Genomic DNA, 12,260 nt, shown 5'->3' with positions numbered 1-12,260 from the left:
GCTTCTCTGAAGAGAAAAAGTTTACTTACAAGAGGAATTCGTGGTGCGCTGCATCGGACTAGTTGGAAGATTGATGACTCGGTGGTGGTGGTGGTGGTGGTGGTGGTGGTGGTGGTGATACGATTAATCAGCAATAATAAGTGCTAAATCATTTGTTTTGGTGCACTGCAACAACTAACGTGTGAATTTATTCATTTTCCCAAATGACTTAATGGATGGCGGGCTCTGAATGACAGTTATTGGTTGGTAGCTCAGTATCCTCTGATCGTGTGTTTATGAACCGAAGCAGATATGTCATTCATGATTTGGTTGTTTTTGATTTATGACGTACATCGGTCAGTTTATATTTTAGTGTGGATTTCAACTGTTAAGTTCAGAAGTATTCCTAGGCATTTTCTAAATTGTGCTACACACGTTATACATTGCTTCAGTTATACCGTTTTTAATTTTTTTTTTAATTTTTTTATTTTTGTCTTCACACATCAATTCTAGGAGTCTTACATCTCCACACCAAGTTATTAACTTACAGCACACTACATAAAAATCGCGAAATGTGCAATATGTCAGTTCATTGACAACAAGCCAACAATCTATGAACACCACACAGACTTGGATTGTACAGCTGCTTATCAAGGGAAAAGTCTTTGTTGTTGATAGACCAGTAGTACGTCAGTATTATTTTTATGAATATTGATATTTCCAGTTTTTGTGCTGTCATAAAGGTAAGCTGTTTGTTTAGTACAAATTACTCATTAAATGCGTGTGTCACTGCATTTTTAAGCTTACTATTAAAGCTATAACTTTCCTTTGTGTATTAGTCCAGAAAATGCGAAAAGATTTTAGGGTTGGTTGTAGTAGTAGTAGTAGTAGTAGTAGTATATGTATTTTTTTCTTTGGCACAATTAACTTTGAGAATCCTGCTAAATTGTTCTGTTTTCCTTTCCAACAATTTAATTTGAGTGTGGCGATTCACTGTTAAGTTTGCATTTCTGGAAAGTAGCGTAAATATTAATTTTGTTTGATTTAGAATCTTTTGCACTAGTTGATTGTTTACATGCAGCTTGTGTACAATAAAGTTACAGTATATTATGATAAAGATAGTTTAACAGACACTGCACTTGAGTGAGTGCTAAGTTCTTGTTGTAAGCAGAAATAAATAACTTTTTACATTGCATCATACAGCTGAAGTGCTAATCTGTAGGCCAAATTTTTGCTGCTCATAAGTAATGAAAATTTGTCTAGTGTAAATTATGTTAGGTGATTTAATTGTACTTTTAACCATGTAATCTGTGTTGCAATGTGTGATAAGTGTGGATGCTGCCACAGGACAATCAAAGAGGGAGTGGTATGTGTAGACTGTGTGTTGGAATTTCACGGGGGTGACTGTAGTGGGGAACTGAATGGGGAACTGAGTGATGCTCTCCCATGGAACTGTAAGCTTTGCAGTAAAGACAAGAGAATCACTGAGCAGGAGGCAAAGATTCGTGCCCTTCAGGCTGAATTAAGTCACACGAAATTTGAATTAGATAGGTTGAAGGGGAAAAGGATCTTGGGAGCTGGATGGAGCCTAAAGGTAACAAGCAATGGGCAAAAGGAGAACAGTCCTTGAAAGTTCATCTACATTTGAGCAACATAGCTAATAAATTTGACTTGTTACCTGAAGTAGGTGGGGAAGAGCCTCATCCAGCTGTCAGTCACAGTGGGGTGCAGCAGACATCTAGCAAAGAAACTCAAAGTAGGTCGGTACTGAAAGAGAGTAGGAAGAAGAGTCTTGTTGCTAGGTGGTAGTCATAGGAAGAGTGTAGACCAAATAGTACAGGACAAATTAGGGACAAAGTCACAAGTATTGTGAAGCCAAGTGTCAGCCTTAGCCGGGTGACAGAGGACATAGGGAACTTGTTCAAAGGGTATCAGATTATTATGATTGGTGGAGCAGGGAACAGCCTGGCTAAGAACAATAATTACAGCATTGGGAATGACCTTGATGAAAAAGGAGTAGCAACTACACACTCAAAGGTTTTTTTGTGGAGGTCCTGTAGTACCATGACCAGCGCTGGGTAAACTTGCTGTGAAGTGTGAACATTGAGTTGAACAGGCTGCTGTTGACTGAAATGAAATCTCATATGAGAGCAGTGCCAGTCACTGCAATTGGGAGATGGGAATATACTAGATGTGGCCTACACCGGAGCAGGAGAGGGAAAGATAGGTTGGTTGAGCTTATTGCAGGTAATACTGGTATACGAGGGCTGCCATCATACATACCAAGATCCCTATGGTTACTGGTGTCAGAGGGGCACCTGTTGTAGGTTAGAATCAGGATTCAGGCACCCTGTCCTAAAAGAAGTGAAAATAACAAAGCCTCAGAAAATGCTTAATAACACACAAAGAAGTAAATAGAGCTTATTTCATCAAAATAGTAGAGGATTGAGTAACAAGGTAGAAGAGCTTCTTGGTTGTCTGGAAAATGTAGAGCGCTCTGAAAAGATGACCCCTCTGCCTGTATAAGCACGACATAACTATATGTTAGATAAGTTACATATAAAAGATGACACTATTGCAGCTCACTCATGTAAAAGTAACATAGTAAAAGGAGTTGTAACATACATTGAGACAGAAAGCAAGTTCAAAAACATTGAGACAAGTAGATTTTGTAGTGATCAGCAAATAGAAGTATGTGCACGTGAATTAATCCTGAAAAACAGTTCACTTTTAAATATAACTGTTAAAAGATCCCCACTGAACATTTATGGGGAATTCCTTTTTGTGCTATCTGTCAGACAGCAGCAAGCAATTAAGTCTGTGGTGACGGCAGTGTAGATTTCCTAAAGAATTCCTATAGGAAAAATGATCTTGTGATATGGATTATAAAATTTGATATTAACTTTTCAACATGTGTGGATAAAGACGGTGCGACTCTAATTGATAATGTTATTCTTTGATGAAGCTCAAAGTAATAAAATAACTGTTTATCCAGTTACAAATACTCTCTGATCATGATGCGCAGTTAGGATAAATAACATAGTGCCGTACAGTATTGATACTCCTCATTGGAAATCAGTTAGAATAGTTAATGACTCCATGGCAAATATTTTTAAAATTAGTTTAAAGGAGATGCTTGGAACGTAATTTACAATGAACCAAATGCTAACAGAAAATTTAATCTATTCCATGATAAATTCGTATCATTATTTGAAAATAGCTTTCTGCATAAGCTAATCATAAAGGACACTAAACACGCATGTAAAAAACCATGGATCACTAGAGGAATAAAAGTATGTCATGAAAGGAAAAGGGAAATGTACCGTATTTACTCGAATCTAAGCCGCACTTTTTTTCCGGTTTTTGTAATCCAAAAAACCGCCTGCGGCTTAGAATCGAGTGCAAAGCAAGCGGAAGTTCTTAAAAATGTCGGTGGGTGCCGCCACAACTTAGTTCTGCCGTCGAATATATGTAGCGCTACACAAGCACGCTTTGTAGGCACAAAGATAAATACTGGCGCCAAAACCTCTGCGTCAGTAAATAAATTAAAAAAAATAGGTGGAAGACAAGCTTTTTTCTCCGCGCCGAGTTTCGACCACTGCATTTTCACACATTATCCAACGAAGTAAATAATAATTCCGTATTGTTCATCTTCGAATGTAGCAGCATTTCAATATACCACGAAAACCCGACTGGCAAGAATGTTTAGGATGTTTGTCAATATGGCCAACTCTACGTTCTGAATTTTTTCCTATCTGTGAGAAGAGATGGTTGCTAATACGAACTTTTATAAATTGTGAATCACATGCAGTATTCTCGTCACTATAAGAATAATACGAATATAAACATTTTGCCATGTATTGTTTCGTGTTTGCTACTATCTCATTTAAATCCTGTCTGCGTAATAAACCACAAAACTAGAGTGAGACAACAGAAAACGCGGAAGAATGTACATATCATGTCATGTGTATATTCGTATTATTCTTATGCTAAACGGTGATACAGTCAGAAATGAAGCGAGGCAATTGGCTAGATTTTTAAATCTAAGATGACTCTAATTTCTGTGCAGAATGCAATGTACTAAAGAGGCGCCTGCAAAGATTTTCAAACGGAGAAAAATTTCCGCTAAACTCTCGTTCAGAACATCTTCTATCATACGCAGTCTATTATTTGGTTCTTGTTAATCATTATCAAAGAAAGCAGCAGTGTGAGTAACACCAAGTAGCAGTCTCTTGCCATTGTTTCGCTAATGAGACGATTCCTCTCTCTCTCTCTCTCTCTCTCTCTCTCTCTCTCTTTCTTTTTTTTATTTGTAAGCGGCGGTAGCGCGCTCAAAAGCAAGCCATGCCGCGATCGGCGACAGGCCGTAAATACGCAGTATCAGAGTACGACAAACAATGCATGACAGTACAGTAATGCATTTTCAGCGTAGAGTGACGTAAACACCTATAACAAAGAAAACTGCGCTTATCAGATCAAAGAAAAATAAGCAATCAACTCAAACCAGACGAAGCACGTGAAAAGGGAAGGGTACCCGTATAAATTCGGACGGAGCGCCTGACGCGTAGCAATGGCTACCTGGTAAAGCTTAACTGCTAAGCTTACGACTCGAACCAAACTACTGTAGCTGTATCATCATTCATTCGACCTAAATTGTCTCATATTACAGTGGACCAACTTTGTTTCGATTTGGAGATGCTGCCTAAAGCTTTTCTCTCCCCTTGAATTTCGAGTCTCAAATTTCAGGTGCGGCTTAGATTCGGGAAATTTTTTTTCCTTGATTTCGAGTCTCATTTTTCAGGTGCGGCTTAGATTCGAGTGCGGCTTAGACTCGAGTAAATACGGTATCTTTTGGGAAGAGGAAGTTGGAATCCTGCAGTAGTTGCACATCACAAAAACTACTCAAAATTACTAAGAAAGGTTATTAAAAAATCAAAGAATATGCACAGAATGTCAGAAATCAGTACTTCTGACAACAGAGAAGGCCATGTGGAATGTGCTGAAATGAGACAGGACAACCAGCCATAGAACAAGATATCACCACTATTGAACTGAATGGGGGGTTATAATTGAGGAGTCACAGGTAGCAAACCCATTTAATAATCGTTTTTTAAATACAGTATTATGAAAAGAAAAATCGTCACTCACCATATAGCAGAGATGCTGAGTTGTATATAGGCACAACAAAAAGACTGTCGCAAATAAAGCTTTTAGTCCGTAAGACACACACACACACACACACACACACACACACACACACATTCACACAAACGCAACTCTCATGCGATTCACAGGTTGTGTGTGAGAGTTGCAGTTGCGCAGGTGTGGCCGCGGGTGTGCGTGTGCGTGTGCGCGTGCGCGACAAAGACCTAATGGGCCGAAAGTTTTATTTGTGACAGTCTTTTTGCTTTGCCTATTTGCGACCCAGTGGTAACTTTCCTTTCCATAATATTGCTACATTCCATCCTGGATTTTCCGTTTCATTTCTAAAATACATTAGAAAGCCTAGGGACAAACAGAGTAAAATCACAGCAGTTCGTTGAAAATGTAACTTTCATAAAATTCAGTCATATGAATGTATCAACAACTTCTCCTCCTGAAATTAAGAAAATGACAGATTCTCTCAAAAATAGCTCATCTGGTTTTAATAGTGTTTCCAGTAGAGTATTAAAAGTTTGTTTCCATGTAATAAGCCCAGTCTTACCTGCAATATGTAATGCATAGCTAACTCAAGGCATTTTTCGAGACACATGGAAATATGCCATTGTTAAACCCCTGTTTAACAAAGATGGTAAGAGAGATGTCAATAACCACTGACCTGTTTCACTGCCGATATCATTCTCCAAAATTTCTGAGAAGACTGTGTAGTCTAGAATAGTATCTTACCTTAGCAACAATAGTACCCTGAGCAAATCACAGTTTGCGTTTCAAAGGGGTTGCTCTATTGAGAATGCCATTTACGTGTTTACTCACCAGATTTTACAAGCATTAAATAATAAAATAGTGCAGTTAGTATTTTCTGTGACCTCTCTAAGTCTTTTAACTGTGTGAATCACAGTAGTCTCCTAGATAAATTGATGTTTTATTGAATTGATGGTATAGCCAACCAATGGGTAATGTCGAATCTGATCAAAAGAATACAGAATACTTAGTAATTCAAGGAGTGTAGTTCAGGGACATAATTCTGACTGGGACAATATGTATGTATATATATCACATATGGGGCTCCCCAAGGTTCAATTTTAGGTCCACCAGTGTTCCTCATACATGTAAATGATCTTCCCTCTAGTATACAACAAGCATAATTAGTTCTTTTTGCAGATGACACTGCAATCCAAGCTTGCTTACAGGAGCAGAAGAAATGGAGAACAAAGTTCTTAAATGTATCATTGACTGGTTTTCTGCGAAAGGTCTTGTTCTCAATTTTAAGAAGACACAACATATTTAGTTCTGCACATCTAGCGGTACTACACCAATGATAGTGTAACATATGGTGAGGAACCAATAGATAGGGTGTAAACTTCAAAATTCTTAGGAGTCCATGTTGATGAGAATTTGAATAGGAGAAAAAAAAAAAACCACCACACACATTTTGGAACTCTCAAAACAACTTAGTCACATTTGCACTTAGAATCATTGCAAATATCAGGGGGAGAGAAATCAGTAAGTTGACGTATGTTCATATTTTCATTCAATAATGTCGTATGGAATAATGTTCTGGGGTAGCTCATATTTAAGAAAGTCTTCATTACAGAAAAAACATGCTGTAAGAATAATATGTGGTGCTCACTCACGACCATCTTGTAGGCCTCTGTGGGGTATTCTGACTACTGCTTCACAGTATATGTATTCCCTCATGCAGTTTGTTGTAAATAATACACTACACTTCAAAAGCAACAATTAGGTACATGATTAAAATACCAGAAAGAAAAATGACATTCATTGATCCACGTAAAGCTTGTCTTTAGCACAATGCTGCAACAAAAATTTTTGATCTCTTAGCCAGTGATATAAATTGTCTGACAGCATAGTAAAACAAACTTAGAAAGTTTCTCCTTGACAGTTGCTTCTTTTCTATAGCATAATTCCTATTGCTGTAATGTGTGAAAGGTGGCGGGTAGAAATTACTAACTTGCATCTGTATGTCTTTTTTTCTTTTTGGAAAAAGAAACCCCCTTAGACCCCTTAGAAATGTTCAGAAACTAACTGTATGTATAAGTTAATTTGTGATGTGAATGTAAAATGACTGTTTCACATTATTACAACCTACCTTGCAAAATGATCCATGGAACATGTAACTAACAAACTATCCAGTGTAGTGATACATTGATAGTTGCCATGTTTACAAAATTCTCATATTCAGTATACCTTTAATCTGTAATTTGTCAGTCTCTTCAAAAGAGTCAGATCACAACATTTGTCTTGGATGCCTGTATCCTGATGTTTGTAAGTGACATATTTTGTGTGTGTTGCAGCAGTGTATCATAAATTTTGTTCTTTGTAAGATTGTGTTTAAGTTACTTTAATATTAGGATGTGTGTGCACTTACAAAAGATGTGAATATGCATAATTTAGAAATTGTATTTTGTTTTTATTTAAGGGCACTGTACTCATCAAATCAGCTGATGAGTTAATGCAGTTCAGCAGAGGTGAGGAAAATTTATTAGAAAATCAAATAAAAGCCATTGCTGATGCTGGTGCTGACGTTATTGTAAGCGGAGGAAAGTTTGGAGACATGGCACTCCATTACATAAACAAGTATAATATGATGGCTGTTAAATTATCCAGCAAATGGGACATCAGAAGAGTTTGCAAAACAGTTGGTGCCACAGCTCTTCCTAGACTAGTAAGTTCAACATTCTTATGTGATTATATAAAGAGCACTTACTCATTTCTCAAAACATAATACAGTAACACATTAGAAATTTTTCATAGTCTAAAAAACATCTGGTTAAGATGAAGTAGTACTTGCACACGAAGGTTTCCTTACGCACTTAATTATGTTTATATGTTGATAGTTCATCCATCCTGTGAATCAAGTCACTGGACAAGTTTAGCCTATTATGAATATTGATACTAACGGTCCTGGAAATTCCAAGATCTTTGAGAATGTTTTAACTTCAAATTTTAAGTTTAAATTTCTGTAATTTCACATTTGCTATTGTAATTTTTCATTTATTTTATTAATTTTGGAGTTATATTAACATGCAATGTTAAATAGCAATTGGAGATGGTGACTCCATGTGCATTTGTCCCTGTTGCAATTACTGCTAGGATTTGATGGAAATCTCCAGAGAAGAAAATGTGCAGCTGACCATAAGGCTGCTACTGTTAAGTAAATGTTGAATTTTTCTGTGGAGCACTGCAATGGATATTTTATGGGATGTTAGAATCTCACCTCAAACAATGGAAGTGCAATCCTGAATTAATTACCAGTATTACTTTTATTTCAAACAGTGCAGATGCTGTGTACGTTGAAGGCATAGATTGTCAGCATGGTGGCTGGGTGGCCTTACGCCTATCACTGCTGAATGACAAAGGCATCATTTGTACAATGGCAGGGTATTTCCTTTCATGATAGCTCAGTTAGTTAGCACAAAATATACATAAATTATATACACAAATCTTACTTGTGAGTCCCTCTACCTGTTACTGAAATCCAGATCAGAATCTTGCGCTAGTTTGTGAGATTATTGCTGGATTACAAATGCAGTGTCAGTTGATATAGAAAAAAATATTTATGTGAATAATTAAAATTTAACACTTTACTGATCTCCCTCCCGCCTCACTTCTACCTCGTAACCTTGCCTGTGTCAAATTACTTGATTCTAGATAAATGGGAACTACCTTATAGGTTTTTGTGAGTTTCCAAGTATCAGAATATATGACTTAAATATATGTTCTGATTGCATTGACATAGAAGCTTAAATTTTTTCATCACCAAGGGACCTTAGATCTTAGTGTGTGACATAAATTTCACCTTGATATTTCTACCATTCCTAAGAAGGGGTTTTGACGGACGGACACAGACAGATGATTAGATAAGAAATGACAAAAGAAAAAGTTTTTTGTATGTTACAACCACAGATTAACAGTTTTTGGCTGTTGCCCTTTACTTATACTGGGAAATTTTGCTTCTTACCAGGCCATATAAGATCTTGAATCAAAGGAAACAGGTCAAGAGAAAAGCAACCAATACATTTGAATACCTAAAGAGTTAGAAGTGGCAGAGAGCACACTCGAAAGACATGAGCAACAGGATCTTACGTACTGCTGAATCATTATTATGTCTTACGCCAGTTCGATTGTCTGCGATAATATATTGGGGGGGGGGGGGGGAACTTGTGCCTGTGTGGCACCTAATGAGCACTCTTCTTGGCTTAACAATTTCACTGTTCAGTCATCAATCATCCTCACCTTCATTCCCTTATGGATGCCCTCTTCTGCAGAGTTTTACTCCCTGGATCTTAAATTAACATAATTGTCAGTGGTATGCCAGTGTTTATTTGCTCTGACATAGTGAGCTGACGTGAATATTTTGCACATGGAAATCAAATTCTGAATTTAACATTATATTACTCACCATCAAGTATTAAAGATAACACTATTTTTTTTATATTTGCATAGCAGTATATTGCAGCCTAGTTCTCGTGTCAGGCACTGATCATGGTCTATCTTCAGTATGATTCTCAAGCGATGATTTGCAGCTTGATCAGATCTCTGCAATTGCCATTTCATACATATCTGAAGCATTCAGTTAGCAATTCTTTCATATTACATGGTGACATGGTCTTCAGTCCGAAGATTGGTTTGATGCAGCTGGCCATGCTACTCCTTCTTGTGCGAGCCTTTTCATCTCCAAATAGCTCCTGCAACCTACATTCTTCTCAGTCTGCTTACTGTAATCATCTCGAGGTCTCCCTCTACTATTTTTACCCCCAACACTTCCCTCCAATGCTAAATTGATCACTGTCTCAAGAGTGTGTCCTATCAACCAATCCCTTCTTTTGGCCAAGTTGCACCACAAATTTCTTGTCTCCCCAATTCTATTTAGTACCTGCTCATTAGTTATTCGATGGACCCTTTAATCTTCGACATTCTTCTGTAGCACCACAATTTGAAAACTTCTATTTTCTTTTTGTCTAAACTATTTATCATCCATGTTTCACTTCCATACATGGCTGCACTCCAAATAAATGTCTTCAGAAAATACTTCCTAACATTTAAGTCTGAATTTTTAAATATTGTATTTTCATCAATTAAATTCAATCTCTCTTGTGTTATCCAAGTATTTCTATTAGGGCTAGTCTTTTTACCTGTTTGATCATTCGCTGCCTTCACTATTTCATCTCTTAAAGCTACCCATTCATCTTGTACTGTATTCTTTTCCCCTGCTCTAGTCATCTGTTGCGTAATGCTCCCTCTGAAACCCAGCAGCCCCTAGTTCTTTCAACTTAATCCAAGTCCCATCTCCTTAATTTTGTACCTTTTTGTAATCTGTTCAGTTTTAATCTATAGTCCATAACCAATAAATTGTGGTCAGTCCACTTTTACTTCTGGAAATGTCTTAAAATTTAAGTTCTGGTTCCTAAATCTCTGCCTAACCATTATATAATCAGTCTGAAACATTCTTGTCTCTTCCATGTTCTCAATCCAAGTGTTAGTGATCATTGAATTATGTTCTGTGCAGTATTCTACCAGGCATCTTCCTCTTTCATTCCTTTCACCCACTCCATATTCGCCTACTATTTTATTTTATCTTCCTTCTCCTATTATCGAATTCCAGTCCCCCATCAGAATTAAATTTTTGTCTCCTTTAACTATTTGAATAACTTCTTTTATCTCATCATACATTTCTTAAGACTCTTCATCTGCAGAACTAGTTGGTGTAGGAAATTGTACTACTGTGCTAGGAGTGTGCTTTTGTGTCTATTTTGGCTATGATAATGCGTTCACTGAGTTGTTCATAGTAGCTTACTTGCATTCCTATTTTCATATTCATTATTAAACCGCCTCCCGCATTACCCCTATTTGACTTTGTGTTTATAACCCTGTATTCACCTGACCAGAAGTCACTGAACTTCACTAATTCCCACTATATCTAACTTCATCATATCCATTTCTCTTTTTAAATTTTATAACCTACCTTTCCGATTAAGTGATCTAACATTCCACGCTCCGATCCATAGAATGCCAGTTTCGTTTCTCCTGATGACATCTTGCTTAGTAGTCCCCACCTGGAGATCTGACTGGGGACTATTATACCTCCAGAATATTTTTACCCAAGGGGACACCATCATCATTTAACTAGGCTGCATGCCATTGGGAGGAATTATGGCTGTAGTTTCCTGTTGCCAGCGGTTCGCAGTACCAACCCAGTGAGAATATTTTGGTAGATGTTACAAGGTTAGGTCAGTCAATCGTCCAGACTGTTGGCACTGCAACTTCTGAAAAGGGCTGCTGCCTCGCTTCACAACTGAACGTTTTTCTGGCCTGTCAACAGATAAATCCTTCACTGTGGCTGTACCTACGTTATGGCTATCTGTATTGTTGAGGCACACAAGCCACTCTAACAGCAGCTATGTGCATGCTTCATGAGGGTTTACATGTTAGGATAGCCCCAACAGGCTGCATTACATGATAGCACCATGAAATGAAATATACATATTTACAGTGACCTTTCGAGGTATCCTACACAGTCGTCCTAGGAGTAGGCAATTTTATAAACAGTAGTTAGCAAGGGAAGTTTGCAGTCTCATAGATAGTGGTGTCCAAAGTTAAAGCAACAAACGGAAATTTTGCAATTTTGCAAGTTTGCATTTATTTTGCCACAAAATGGTATAAACAGGTGATAGCAAAGTAGAAACAGTGTAAAAAATACAGAAAGTAAACAACTGCAACATGCAGAACAGTAGACGAACATGTTCTTTGTTTTTTCCAACTTAGCAGATTTGCATACACTTTCTGACAATTGTTTAATGTGTTCACTATGGGATGTGACTACCTCTGGCAGCCATATAGGTCTGACAGTGATGGAGCATGCAGTGAAAAACGTAATCAATGTCACATTGAGGCAATAACGCCCATTCTTCCTGCGGAGCTGCTCGCTAGTTTGGAGACTGGTTAGTGGATGTTGACGTGATATAACCCATCTCCCTAGTGCATTCCAGAAATGCTTTATGGGATTCAATTCGGGAGAGCAAGCAGGCCACACCATGTTTGCAGTATCTTCTGTTTCCAAGAAAACATCAAGCACTGTGCTCTATGAAGTCGAGCATTAT

The 12,260-nt window shown here is 37.6% G+C and overlaps 1 protein-coding gene across 1 annotated transcript in view; it reads left to right on the top strand.

The window, feature by feature from the left end:
• Nucleotides 1-12,260, top strand: part of LOC124619783 (T-complex protein 1 subunit theta) — a 91,679-nt gene that overhangs the window by 65,417 nt on the left and 14,002 nt on the right. The window contains exon 6 of the mRNA XM_047146371.1: nt 7,580-7,825. Coding sequence (XP_047002327.1) covers nt 7,580-7,825 — 246 coding nt within the window. The remainder of the gene's footprint in view (nt 1-7,579; nt 7,826-12,260) is intronic.

This window comes from Schistocerca americana, chromosome 6 (assembly GCF_021461395.2).
Source record: "Schistocerca americana isolate TAMUIC-IGC-003095 chromosome 6, iqSchAmer2.1, whole genome shotgun sequence".
Classification (NCBI taxonomy): Eukaryota; Metazoa; Arthropoda; class Insecta; order Orthoptera; family Acrididae; genus Schistocerca; species Schistocerca americana.
The sequence above is the reverse complement of the archived record's forward strand: the minus strand, read 5'-3'. Positions and strand labels throughout refer to the sequence as shown.